General features: G+C 38.6%; 1 protein-coding gene across 1 annotated transcript in view; it reads left to right on the plus strand.

Moving 5' to 3' along the window:
* Positions 1–12,798, plus strand: part of LOC128646874 (uncharacterized) — a 34,539-nt gene extending 21,741 nt beyond the window's left edge. Inside the window, exon 5 of the mRNA XM_053699679.1 lies at positions 12,246–12,798. Coding sequence (XP_053555654.1) covers positions 12,246–12,697 — 452 coding nt within the window. The 3' untranslated portion in view covers positions 12,698–12,798. The remainder of the gene's footprint in view (positions 1–12,245) is intronic.
* Positions 12,799–13,750: the final 952 nt, after the last annotated feature.

Below are 13,750 nucleotides of genomic sequence, written 5' to 3' on the forward strand. Positions count from 1 at the left end.
ATTGGCTCACCCATGAGTTCAGTTAGAAACCATTAGTGCATTGCTGCTCCTTCAACAAATGATACCAAGAGAATTAAACAAATTAGATAATAGAAGTGAATTAGAAAGTTGTTTAAAATTGTATTCTCTATGTGAATCATGAAAGAAACAATTTGGGTTTCATGTCCCTTTAAGAGCAGAGTAACCTGTATTAATTCCATCCTCCCTATAATGTGACAGATATCTCCTTCCTCAATCAAAGTACTACACAATACTACTTCTATGTCTACATACTGTAGATCCCAGTACTGTTATGGCATTCCAAGCAAAACTATCTCTTTCCACTACTGCCCCTATACTGTTGCAATGGTCTAAACCCCAATCAGAAGCAGATTTCTTTCTATATAAGTGTATGCTACACTCCCTCTTCACCTCTCTATATAAACTAAATTTCAATACTAATATCTCCTCTGTACTACAAAACCCAAATACATTTTGTCTTCCATCAAATGTCTCATCTGGCCTCCTACAGTTCTTCTCACCACAAGATTTGTAGTCCAACAGTCCTTACAATAAAACTTTAATTTTATTATTCATTAAAAAAATAGATACTCCCCAATTACTAATTCATCAGTTTTGGATAACCAACATTACTATATTAATACACTTTTTACCCCTGTGATTACCTTGTATCTAAGCTTCTTTACACTGCCCCCTTATATCAGTGCTTTTTACAAACCTGCATTTTAGCCAATTAGTGCTGGTTGCTGCATAATTTCACAAGTGTGAGCACAATGTCATTTATATGGCACACATGAACTATCACTGTCTGGCTTTGAAAAGCTAACAAAATGCACTAAGATAAGAGTCAGCCTTAAAAAAAGTCAAGTAGACTGTCCCTTTAAAAATAATCAGCACATTCATTCGAATACTCTTTACGATCACTAGGCTCTGTATAGCAAAGTATTGGAAAACTGGATCACCTTCCTGGGTTGAAATTCAAAATAAAATTATATTGACACACACACAATGGGGCCGGATTATCAAGTTCCAAATGGAGCTTCATGCCCCTGCTTCCGTGCGAGCCTTCAGGCTCGCCGGAAACAGCAGTTATGAAGCAGCGGTCTTAAGAACACTGCTCCATAACTGGTCCTCCTGCTCTGAGGCTGCGGACATCAATCCGCCCAATCCTATACGATCGGGCTGATTGACACCCCCTGCTAGCGGCCGATTGTATGAATCAGCAACTTGGATTTTAGTGGGAACGAACATGATACTATGTAGCGTGCGTAGCATGTCCGCTGCACATACGCATACGCTTTTGGCATTTATCATTGCACCAGCAGACAAGTTATGAAGCAGCCGGAAACAATGGGCATCAAGTTCCATTCAGAGCATAATAATTCGGCCCCTTAGTCTCATTAATAGGTGATGGTATAAAAGTTAATTATTAATTATTCTAATTCATAACATGTTTCTCAGCATCTAGTTGTATTTTTTGTTTATTTAAATACAATGGAACTACATCCTTTCTATAATGTAACAATATTTTATCTGTGAGGTTGAGGACTTAAAGAGGACTTAACACTTTAAATCTGATAACCCGATGATCCATGGGACAGACCTTGCTACAGTTCTATTAAAGGGATAGGAAAGTCAAAATTAAACTCGCATCATTCAGATAGAGCATGTCATTTTAAGACACTTTTACATTAACTTTTATTTTAAAATGTGCTTTGTTCTCTTGTTATCCCCTGCGCAAAATAAATATGCATGTATCCTACACTAGTGGGAGCTGCTGATTGGTGCCTGCACACATTTGTCTTTTGTGATTATCTAACTAGATGTGTTTAGTTAGCTGCCAGTAGTGCAATACTGTTCCTTCAGCAAAGGATAACAAGAGAATGAAGCAAATTATAAAATAGAAGTAAATTGGAAAGCTGTTTAAAATTGTATTCTCTATCCAAATCATGAAAGAAAATATTGGGGTTTCCTATCCCTTTAAGGACATTTTAAACTCTCCTTTCAGAGCACAGATATCCATAACATGTATATGTTATTGTATTCATCTGCAAAAATGTATTTCAATAAAAAGATTTAAACATAAAAATAAAGCAATGACACAAATGTCACTTCACAAACTCTAATAATCAGTCCAGCTAAACTCTCCTGTTCTATAGAATGACATCATGTTGCTACCTTCTCATTTTGCAAGCTTTTCACCTCACTATATTCCTTTGCATCGCAACCCTTCACTCTCTATTAGACAAACCAAATCTTTGCTTTGCTCATCAACATTTTCATTCTAAATCGTCCATTTCATAAATACAGGTGGCGAGAGTCCGCAAACCATTACTCCTGGAATTGCTCTTCCCTGCCACTAGGAGGCGGCAAAGATGTCCAAACCCCAAGATCACTATAAAACCTCTCCCACCTCACTAGTTAATCACTGGTAAATTAGTTTCATCTTTGCCTCCGGAAGGTGAAGAATGAAGATGTGTACATTACTCTTTAGAGAGAGGTGCTCTCAGACTTAGCTCATGCCCATTCCCCCTTAGAGTGCAGTGTTTGATAGAGGGATGCATTATGAGTATGGGTAGTGATACATTTTTCACCTCATGTGAATTAGTCACAAACCTTCCACAGGTGTCGTGGGGACCTGCCCTTTGCCTCCTACTGTTGGGTTGACTAAAAACTCAAATTCCATATACTCTGCTGTTATATTTCAGCACTTGTTTGCCTTTCTACTGGTTTCCTCCAGTAGATGAGTGCCTATAGCAAAGTACTGTATTTTTTTAATGTTTTGTGGGCACTCTATTAGCCAAATTAGGTTGTCTAATTATATATTTCTAATTATATATATATATATATATATATATATATATATATATATATATATATATATATATATATATATACAGTATGTCTTGGGGCATATTCATTATTCCCCTTTTAATTTGGTCTTGTTTTTTGTGTGAATTTTTGATTTTTGAGTTGGGTGTGTCTGCTTTTGAGTCCGTGCGTGTCGGGATATCATGCGTAGGCTTCTCGGGATAGTGCACGTTGAGCTTTCGCATGCAGATTAATTTGGCAAGCTCATTTTCTATCTGACATTGGATAATGCGTAGACTCTCTCATGCTTAGGTGCACTATCTGAAGGTCGGATGTGGTGTCTTCTAGTGCGTTATCCTGCATGTCAGATTAATGTGCCATGGCCTTGTAAGTTTTCTTAATAGCTGCTTTTGGAGGGGTAAGTTATTTCCCTTTCTTCAAGAAGCTCTTTTTGAGGGGATATAACTAAAAGTTTTCTTTTTTTTATGCACTTTACTACTTTTGTAGTTTCCTGCTATTATGGGGCATTCTGGTTCTGTCCCTAAACCTACTATAGAAGCTAAGTCTCTGAACAATATCCTACCAGTGTTAAATCTTTATATTGTATACAAGCTGATGTATTATGTGTATGTGAGTGCATTTATATATCAGTGCATGTCTATATCAGTGCATGTATAAATGAGTGTATGGATATATATGTGTGTATGCATATATATGTGTTTATGTATATATTAGTGTATCTAAATATGAGTGTACTGTATGTATGTGTGTGTATGTATGTATATGTGTGTATGTAAATGTGTGTATGTATATGTATACATATTTGTGTGTGTATGTATATGTGTATGTATGTATGTATGTATGTATATGTGTGTGTATGTATATGTGTGTATGTGTAACTATGTGTGTATGTATATATGTGTGTATGTAAATGTGTGTATGTAAATGTGTGTATGTATATGTATACATATTTGTGTGTATGTATATGTGTATGTATGTATATACAGTATGTATGTATGTATATGTGTGTATATCAATATGTGTGTATGTGTAACTATGTGTGTATGTATATATGTGGGTATGTATATGTATGTGCATGTATATATGTGGGTATGTATATGTATGTGTATGTATATGTTTGTATGTGCATTTATATGTGTGTATGTACATGCATGTGTCTGTTTCTGTGTGTGTGTATGTATATATGTGTGTATTTAAATGTGTGTTTATATATGTGTGTATGTATTTGTGGTATATGTATACATATATGTGTGTGTATGCATATGTGTGTGTATGTATATATGTGTGTATGTAAATGTATGTTTATGGATATGTCTGTATGTATATGCGTGGTATATGTATGCATATATGTGTGTATGTATAAATATGAGTATGTATGTATATATATATATATATATATATATATATATGTATATATATATATATATATATATGTGCATGTATATGTATGTATATTTGTGTGTATGTATATTTGTGGGTATGTATATGTGTGTGCATGTATATATGTGTGTATGTATATGTTTGTATGTGCATTTATATGTGTATATATATATATATATATATATATATACATATGTGTGTGTATGCATATGTGTGTGTGTGTATATATATATATATATATATATATATATATATATATATATATATATATATATATATATATATATATATAATTTGTGTGTGGGTATGTATAAATGTATGTGTATGTATATATGTGTGTATGTATGTATATGTGTGTTTATGTATATGTGAGTGCATGTATAAATGAGTTTATAAATAGATATGTGTGTATGTATATATGTGTTTATGTATATGTGTCTGTGTATGTAAATATGTGTGCGAAAATGTATATGTGTGTATGTATATGTGTATACAGTATATGTATACATATATGTGTGTGTATGTATATATTTGTGTGTGTGAATGTATATATATATATATATATATATATATATATATGTAAATGTGTGTTTATGTATATGTATATACATGTGCGTATTTATGTATGTGTGTATGTATATATGTGTGTATGTATACGTGTGTGTATGGATATGTGTGTGTATTGTATGTATATGTTTTTTGTGTATTTATATGTGTTTATGTATATGTGTGTTTGTATGTATATGTGTGTGTATATATATGTGTGTATATTTATAGGTATGTGTATTTATATATGGGTATATTTATATGTGTCTATGTATTTATATGTGAGTGCATGTATATATCAGTACAACTATAAATGAGTGTATATACTGTATACAGGTAGCCCTCAGTTTACGCCGGGGTTAGGATCCAGAAGGAATGGTTGAAAATCGAAACCGTTGTAAATTGAAACCCAGTTTATAATGTAAGTCAATGGGAAGTGAGGGAGATAGGTTCCAGGCCCCTCTCAAAATTGTCATAAGTAACACCTAATACATTATTTTAAAAGCTTTGAAACGAAGACTTTAAATGCTAGGCAGCATTATAAACCTAATAAAATAATCACACAACACAGAATATATAATTAAACTAAGGTAAATGAACAAAAACATTTGCTAAACAGCATTATAAACCTAATAAAATAATCACACAACACAGACTTCACTTGCATTTTTCTGCAAACAGTTCTTTCTATGCATTCCAATCTGGACTGAGTTATAGACAGGAAGATCTTGTTCCTTTGAATTCTGTTCGATAGCTCAGGTCTGGTTAAACTGATTAATTTCAGCTTGCTTGGCTTTGCTGCAACACAAGCGGACAGCTCCACCTACTGGCTATTATAATAAATGCACTGCTTCTCAATGCTTTTCAATAGCAGTCACATAATTGGAAAAAAGGTTGTTATTCTGAAACGGTGTAAATTGAACCGTTGTAAAATGAGGGCCACCTGTATGTGTGTGTATATATATATATATATATATATATACAGTATATGTGTATGTAAATATGTGTTTATGTATATGTGTGAATGACCCGAAACGTCACTTGCATAAAACCTTAGGCCTAGATTTAGAGTTGGGCGGTAGCCGTGAAAACCAGCGTTAGAGGCTCCTAACGCTGGTTTTGGGCTACTGCCGGTATTTGGAGTCAGTCAGGAAAGGGTCTAACGCTCACTTTTCAGCCGCGACTTTTCCATACCGCAGATCCCCTTACGTCAATTGCGTATCCTATCTTTTCAATGGGATCTTTCTAACTCCGGTATTTAGAGTCGTGTCTGAAGTGAGCGTTAGAATTAACGACAAAACTCCAGCCGCAGAAAAAAGTCAGTAGTTAAGAGCTTTCTGGGCTAACGCCGGTTTATAAAGCTCTTAACTACTGTGCTCTAAAGTACACTAACACCCATAAACTACCTATGTACCCCTAAACCGAGGCCCCACCACATCGCCGCCACTCTATAAAAATTTTTTAACCCCTAATCTTCCGCTCCGTACACTGCCGCCAACTACGTTATCCCTATGTACCCCTAATCTGCTGCCCCTAACACTGCCAACCCCTATATTATATTTATTAACCCCTAATCTGCCCCCCACAACGTCGCCTCCACCTGCCTACACTTATTAACCCCTAATCTGCCGAGCGGACCGCACCGCTATTATAATAAAGTTATTAACCCACTAATCCGCCTCACTCCCGCCTCAATAACCCTATAATAAATAGTATTAACCCCTAATCTGCCCTCCCTAACATCGCCGACACCTAACTTCAAGTATTAAGCCAATAGAATGCAAGCTCAATCTGATTGGCTGATTGAATCAGCCAATCGGATTGAACTTGATTCTGATTGGCTGACTCCATCAGCCAATCAGAATTTTCCTACCTTAATTCCGATTGGCTGATAGAATCCTATCAGCTAATCGGAATTCGAGGGACCTCATCTTGGATGACATCCCTTAAAGGAACCGTCATTCGTCGGGAAGTCGTCGGTGAAGATGGATGTTCCGCGTTGGCGGGATGAACATGGATCCGGAAGAAAGAAGATTGAAGATGCCGTTGATAGAAGACTTCAGCCGGATCATGGACCTCTTCAGCTCCCGCTTGGATGAAGACTTCAGCCGGATCATGGACATCTTCAGCCCCCCGCTTGGGCTTGGATCAAGACATCGGAGGCTCTTCTGGATCGATCGGTGAACCCGGCGAGGTGAAGATAAGGTAGGAAGATCTTCAGGGGCTTAGTGTTAGGTTTATTTAAGGGGGGTTTGGGTTAGATTAGGGGTATGCGGGTGGTGGGTTGTAATGTTGGGGGGGGGTATTGTATGTTTTTTTTTACAGGCAAAAGAGCTGAATTCTTTGGGGCATGCCCCACAAAAGGTCCTTTTAAGGGCTGGTAAGGTAAAAGAGCTTTGAACTTTTGTAATTTAGAATAGGGTAGGGCATTTTTTTATTTTGGGGGTCTTTGTTATTTTATTAGGGGGCTTAGAGTAGGTGTAATTAGTTTAAAATTGTTGTAATATTTTTCTAATGTTTGAAAATATATTTTTTTTGTTTTGTAACTTAGTTCTTTTTTATTTTTTGTACTTTAGTTAGTTTATTTAATTGTATTTATTTGTAGGAATTGTATTTAATTTATTTATTGATAGTGTAGTATTAGGTTTAATTGTAGATAATTGTAGGTAGTTTATTTAATTTATTTATTGATAGTGTAGTGTTAGGTTCAATTGTAACTTAGGTTAGGATTTATTTTACAGGTAATTTTGTAATTATTTTAACTATTTTAGCTATTAAATAGTTCTTAACTATTTAATAGCTATTGTACCTGGTTAAAATAAATACAAAGTTACCTGTAAAATAAATATTAATCCTAAAATAGCTATAATATAATTATAATTTATATTGTAGCTATATTAGGGTTTATTTTACAGGTAAGTATTTAGCTTTAAATAGGAATAATTTATTTAATAAGAGTTAATTTATTTCGTTAGATTTAAATTATATTTAACTTAGGGGGGGTGTTAGTGTTAGGGTTAGACTTAGCTTTAGGGGTTAATCCATTTATTACAGTAGCGACGAGATTCGGTCGGCAGATTAGGGGTTAATAATTGAAGTTAGGTGTCGGTGATGTTAGGGAGGGCAGATTAGGGGTTAATACTATTTATTATAGGGTTATTGAGGCGGGAGTGAGGCGGATTAGGGGTTAATAACTTTATTATAATAGCGGTGCGGTCCGCTCGGCAGATTAGGGGTTAATAAGTGTAGGTAGCTGGCGGCGACGTTGTGGGGGGCAGATTAGGGGTTAATAAATATAATATAGGGGTCGGCAGTGTTAGGGGCAGCAGATTATGGGTACATAGCTATAATGTAGGTGGCGGTGGTGTACGGAGCGGCAGATTAGGGGTTAATAATAATATGCAGGTGTCAGCGATAGCGGGGGCGGCAGAATAGGGGTTAATAAGTGTAAGATTAGGGGTGTTTAGACTCGGGGTACATGTTAGAGTGTTAGGTGCAGACGTAGGAAGTGTTTCCCCATAGAAAACAATGGGGCGGCGTTAGGAGCTGAACGCTGCTTTTTGCAGGTGTTAGGTTTTTTTTTTCAGCTCAAACAGCCCCATTGTTTTCTATGGGGGAATCGTGCACAAGCACGTTTTTGAAGCTGGCCGCTTCCGTAAGCACCGCTGGTATCGAGAGTTGCAGTGGCGTTAAATTATGCTCTACGCTCCCTTTTTGGAGCCTAACGCACCGAAAACCCAGCCATTCTGTGAACTCTAAATACGAGCGGTATTTTAAAGGTGCGTGGGAAAAAAAGCACGCGTAGCTAACGCACCCCTTTGGCCGCAGAACTCTAAATCTATTCGTTAATTATTTTTACATTTAAATATTTAAATCCAGTGAGTGCGGATTTTTTTGTTTGGATATTGTTGATACTCTGGCACCCTGTCTTTGGATCTTTCATTTGTGAGAGTGCACCTTGACTACTCCACACACATATCTATCTATCTATATATCTATCTATATATATATATATATATATATATATATATATATATATATATATATATATGCAAGGATCCAAAAAACCCCAGCACTCACTGGGCATTTAGGGGCATATTTATCAAAGCTTCAATCTCAGTGCATTCACCGGTGTCAACAAGCTCGCCAGACATCGCTGACGCAGATCCACATAAGATCACCTTATTTATTAAAAAAAAAAACTCAAAAACACGCGCATCAAGTACGGCACGATGAGCATCAGACTGTTGTTAGCAAACAGCCATCGATGACGCCGTTATTCTGTTTTTCCCCAACTTTATTTATACCTTTTCATTACTGTTCATGAAAAAGCACATTTCTCTAAAGCTTATTTTGTATTTTTCATCTGTTAATGTCCAAGAAATAGATAGATTTATACCTCAACAAACAATATCTCATAGAAAGTTATTTGCTAGATATATATATATATATATATATATATATACTGTATATATATATATATATATATAGATAGCGAGGTACGTCATCTGACACGTTTCATGCCCAAATGATGCTTTCTCAAAGGGCTATCTTTGAGAAAGCGCCATTTGGGCGTGAAACGTGTCAAATGACGTACCTCGCTTTTGTCTTTCTGTGATTTCATGTGAGTTACTCTTTAAAGCATATTATATAAATGCTTTTATTCCTTAAAATAAGGCTTGGTGCATAGTGCTTAACGTTCTAATTCAAGGATCGACAATCTATGACTATATGCAAGGAGACAGTTGTTTTTTGCCTTTATATATATATATACAGTACATATATATATATATATATATATATATGTATGTATATGTGTGTGCATGTATACTGTATATATGTGTGTATGTATGTGTGTGTGCATGTATACTGTATATATGTGTGTGCATGTATACTGTATATGTGTGTATGTATATGTGTGTGCATGTATAAATATATATATGTGTGTGAATGTGTGTATATATATATATAGATGTGTGTGTGTATGTAAATGTGTGTATATGTATAAATAAATATATATGTGTGCATGTGTATGTATATGTGTGTTCATGTCTATGTGTGTGTATATGTGAGTGTTTTTATGGTCGGGCGCGGTCGGCACGACAGAGAGAGGAGAGAAATAGAAAGAGAGGGGGAGAGACAAAAAGAGATAAGAAAGAGCTAAAGAGAGGGGGAAGAGCAGATGAGAGGGGGAAGAGCAGAAGAGAGGGGAAAGTACAGAAGAGAGGGGGGAGAGAGAGCAAAATAGATGGGAAAGAGCAAAAGAGAGGGGAAAGAGCAGAATAGAGGGAAGAGAGAGAAAAAGAGAGGGGGGAGAGAGAGCAAAAGAGAGGGGGGGAGAGAGCAATAGAGAGGGGGAGAGAGAGAAAAAGAGAGGGGGAGAGAGAGCAATAGAGAGGGGGAGAGAGAGAAAAAGAGAGGGGGAGAGAGAGCAAAAGAGAGGGGGAGAGAGAGCAAAAGAGAGGGGGAGAGAGAGAGCAAAAGAGAGGGATGGAGAGAAGAGCAAAAGAGAGGGGAGCAAGACAGAGCAAATGAGAGGGGGAGAGAAGGGGGAGAGAGAGAGCAAAAGAGAGGGGGGAGAGAGAGAGCAAAAGAGAGGGATGGAGAGAAGAGCAAAAGAGAGGGAAGAGAGAGCAAAAAAAAGGAGAGAGAGACAGAGCAAAAGAGAGGGGGAGAGAGCGCAAAAGAGAGGGGGGGTAGAGAGAACGCTAAAGAGAGGAGGGGAGAGAGAGAGCGCAAAAGAGAGGGGGAGAGAGTGCAAAGAGAGGGGGAGAGAGCGCAAAAGAGAGGGGGAGAAAGCGCAAAAGAGAGGGGTAGAGAGAGAAAAAGAGAGGGGGACAAAGAGAGAGCAAAAGAGAGGAGGAGAGAGAGAGAGAGCAAAAGAGAGGGGGAGAGAGCGCAAAATAGAGGGGGAGAGAGTGTGCAAAAGGGGGGGAGAAAGAGAGCACAAAAGAGAGAGCGAACGCAAAAGAGAGTGGGGAGAGAGATAGCGTAAAAGAGAGGGGGAGAGAGAGCACAAAAGAGAGGGAGAGAGAGAGACAAAAGAGAGGGGGAGAGAGAGCGCAAAAAAAGGAGGAGAGAGAGAGCGCAAAAGAGAGGGGAAGAGAGAGCGTGCAAAAGAGGGGGGGAGAGAGAGCACAAAAGAGAGAGATAATGCAAAAAAGAGGGGGAGAGAGAGAGCATAAAAGAGAGGGGGAGAGAGAGCGCAAAAGAGAGGGGGAGAGAGTGCAAAGAGAGGGGGAGAGAGCGCAAAAGAGAGGGGGAGAAAGCGCAAAAGAGAGGGGTAGAGAGAGAAAAAGAGAGGGGGACAAAGAGAGAGCAAAAGAGAGGAGGAGAGAGAGAGCGAGCAAAAGAGAGGGGGAGAGAGCGCAAAATAGAGGGGGAGAGAGTGTGCAAAAGGGGGGGAGAAAGAGAGCACAAAAGAGAGAGCGAACGCAAAAGAGAGTGGGGAGAGAGATAGCGTAAAAGAGAGGGGGGAGAGAGAGCACAAAAGAGAGGGAGAGAGAGAGCGCAAAAAAAGGGGGAGAGAGAGAGCGCAAAAGAGAGGGGAAGAGAGAGCGTGCAAAAGAGGGGGGGAGAGAGAGCACAAAAGAGAGAGATAATGCAAAAAAGAGGGGGGAGAGAGAGAGCATAAAAGAGAGGGGGAGAGAGAGCGCAAAAGAGAGGGGGAGAGAGTGCAAAAGAGAGGGGGAGATAGCACAAAAGAGAGGGGGAGATAGCACAAAAGAGAGGGGGAGAGAGAAAGCACAAAAGACAGGGGGAGAGAGAGCGTGCAAAAGAGGGGGGAGAGCGAAAGCACAAAAGAGAGAGAAAATGCAAAAGAGAAGGGGGAGAGAGCATAAAACAGAGGGGGGAGAGTGAGCACAAAAGAGAGGGGGGGAGAGCAAAAGAGAGGGGGAGAGAAAGCAAAAGAGAGGGGGAGAGAGGGAGCAAAAGAGAGGGTGGAGAGAGAGAGCAAAAGAGAGGTGGAGCAAGAGAGAGCGCAAAAGAGAGGGGGAGAGAGCGCAAAAGAGAAGGGCAGAGAGCACAACAGAGATGGGGGAGAGAGAGAGAGCAAAAGAGAGGGGGGAGAGAGAGAGCAAAAGAGAGGGGGGAGAAAGAGAGCAAAAGAGAGGTGGAGCAAGAGAGAGCGCAAAAGAGAGGAGGAGAGAGCTGAAAAGAGAGGGGGAGAAAGCACAAAAGAGAGGGGGAGAGAGCACAAAAGAGAGGGGGGAGAGAGAGCAAGGGGTGGGACTGCTGTACTGCAAAAAATGGCCCGTGTGAATGGGCTTTAGGACTAGTTAATATAAACTAATGCAGAAGACAATAAAATCCTCTTCCAGCCACCTCAGAGCCAATAATTATTCCCAATACTGATTCAGATTATTATTTTTTTTAACAAAAAGGAATTATATTTCTATTGCATTTTATTTCTCATAGATTTTCATGCAGAAAAAAATAATAAAATGTTTAAAAAAAACCCAATTACAATTATTATTGTTTTGCAGATACTTCTCAAAGTACCAGGGAATTTAGAACACAAGCCTGTGATTGTGACTACCACCCTGGCGGATGTACCATTAGTCAATTACCCCCTGCCGGCAAGGCCTGCCATTGTACATACAAAGGAGCCTGGACATGCGGTGGAGAAGTTAGAGACTGTGCACAACGTGATGCTCATTTTTGCAAAAACCCAGACTACAACCTGCAAACCTGTCTGCAGGGGGGTGGGGACTGTGATGCCTACCCTGATAGATGTGACTGCAACTATCATCCTGGAGGCTGCAGAATTGCTGTGACATCCCCCTCAAATACTGCCTGTAAATGTATCTACAAGGGAGCCTGGACGTGTGGAGCCAAAATTGTGAGATGCAAAGATCCCAACAATGAGAAATGCAAAAATCCTGATTCATCAAAACAGTCTTGTCAGCAAGGAGGCGGCGACTGTGACGCATATTAATCAAACTACTGAAGCTTGGATGTGAAAATCATTTAAAAGTTTCCATGTAAAAAAAAATCTTACAATGTAATCATTTAATAAATTAATTTACAAAACTGTAACCAAGGGTTGTGCTTTTACTAAATGGACCTGAGAGGCACAGTTTATCACAAATTATTAATGTGAATAAACACATTTAGGGGCATATTTATGATTGTGCGAGCGGACATGATCCGATATAGCGGATCATGTCCGCTGCACATCGATAAATGCCGACAGCATACGCTCTCGGCATTTATCATTGTACCAGCAGTTCTTGTGAACTGCTGGTGCAACACCGCCCCCCTGCAGATTCACGGCCAATTGGCCGCTAGCAGGGGGTGTCAATCAACCTGATCATATTCAATCGGTTTGATTTCTGTTGATTTCTGTCCGCTGCCTCCGAGCAGGCGGACAGGTTATGGAGCAGCGGTCTTTAGCGAGCCTTGATAAATATGCCTCAATCTTTATAATATAAAAATGACTTTCATTATTATTGCAAAAAGTTTAAGTGCTGATTGAAGCAGAAAAAGAAGGAGAAATCTTATCTGTCCAATGCTTTTGTGACATCACCCATGGCAACACAGATGGCATCATAAACAGCGTAACTGATCTTTATTTATTAAATAATCAATAATCCCAGCTAATGAGACTTAGAGAACAAGTTATTTTATTTATTGTGACTATGGTATTCAAAAGCAATGTATAACATAGCACTCTCAGGAAAGATAAGAGGCACGCTTACTCGTATCCACACAAACCCCATCCACCAAACACATCCGTACCACATACAGTATGAATAAATATGTATACTAGGTCAATTAATACAGAAAAACAAACAAACACAACCGTGTTAATATATACTGTATACTGTGTAGATAGATACAACAGTTCCCACCCCTAGACGTCCCCAGGGGATGGAAAAGGACAGCACCACCTGAATCACTGTTAATCAAAAAATGACGTGGTATTGAAACCACAAAACATAATATAAGTCAGCTGCGTAAGAAACTGGAGTCAATATTGCTGTGTCCA

The sequence above is a fragment of the Bombina bombina genome, chromosome 2, assembly GCF_027579735.1.
Source record: "Bombina bombina isolate aBomBom1 chromosome 2, aBomBom1.pri, whole genome shotgun sequence".
In the NCBI taxonomy this organism is placed as follows: Eukaryota; Metazoa; Chordata; class Amphibia; order Anura; family Bombinatoridae; genus Bombina; species Bombina bombina.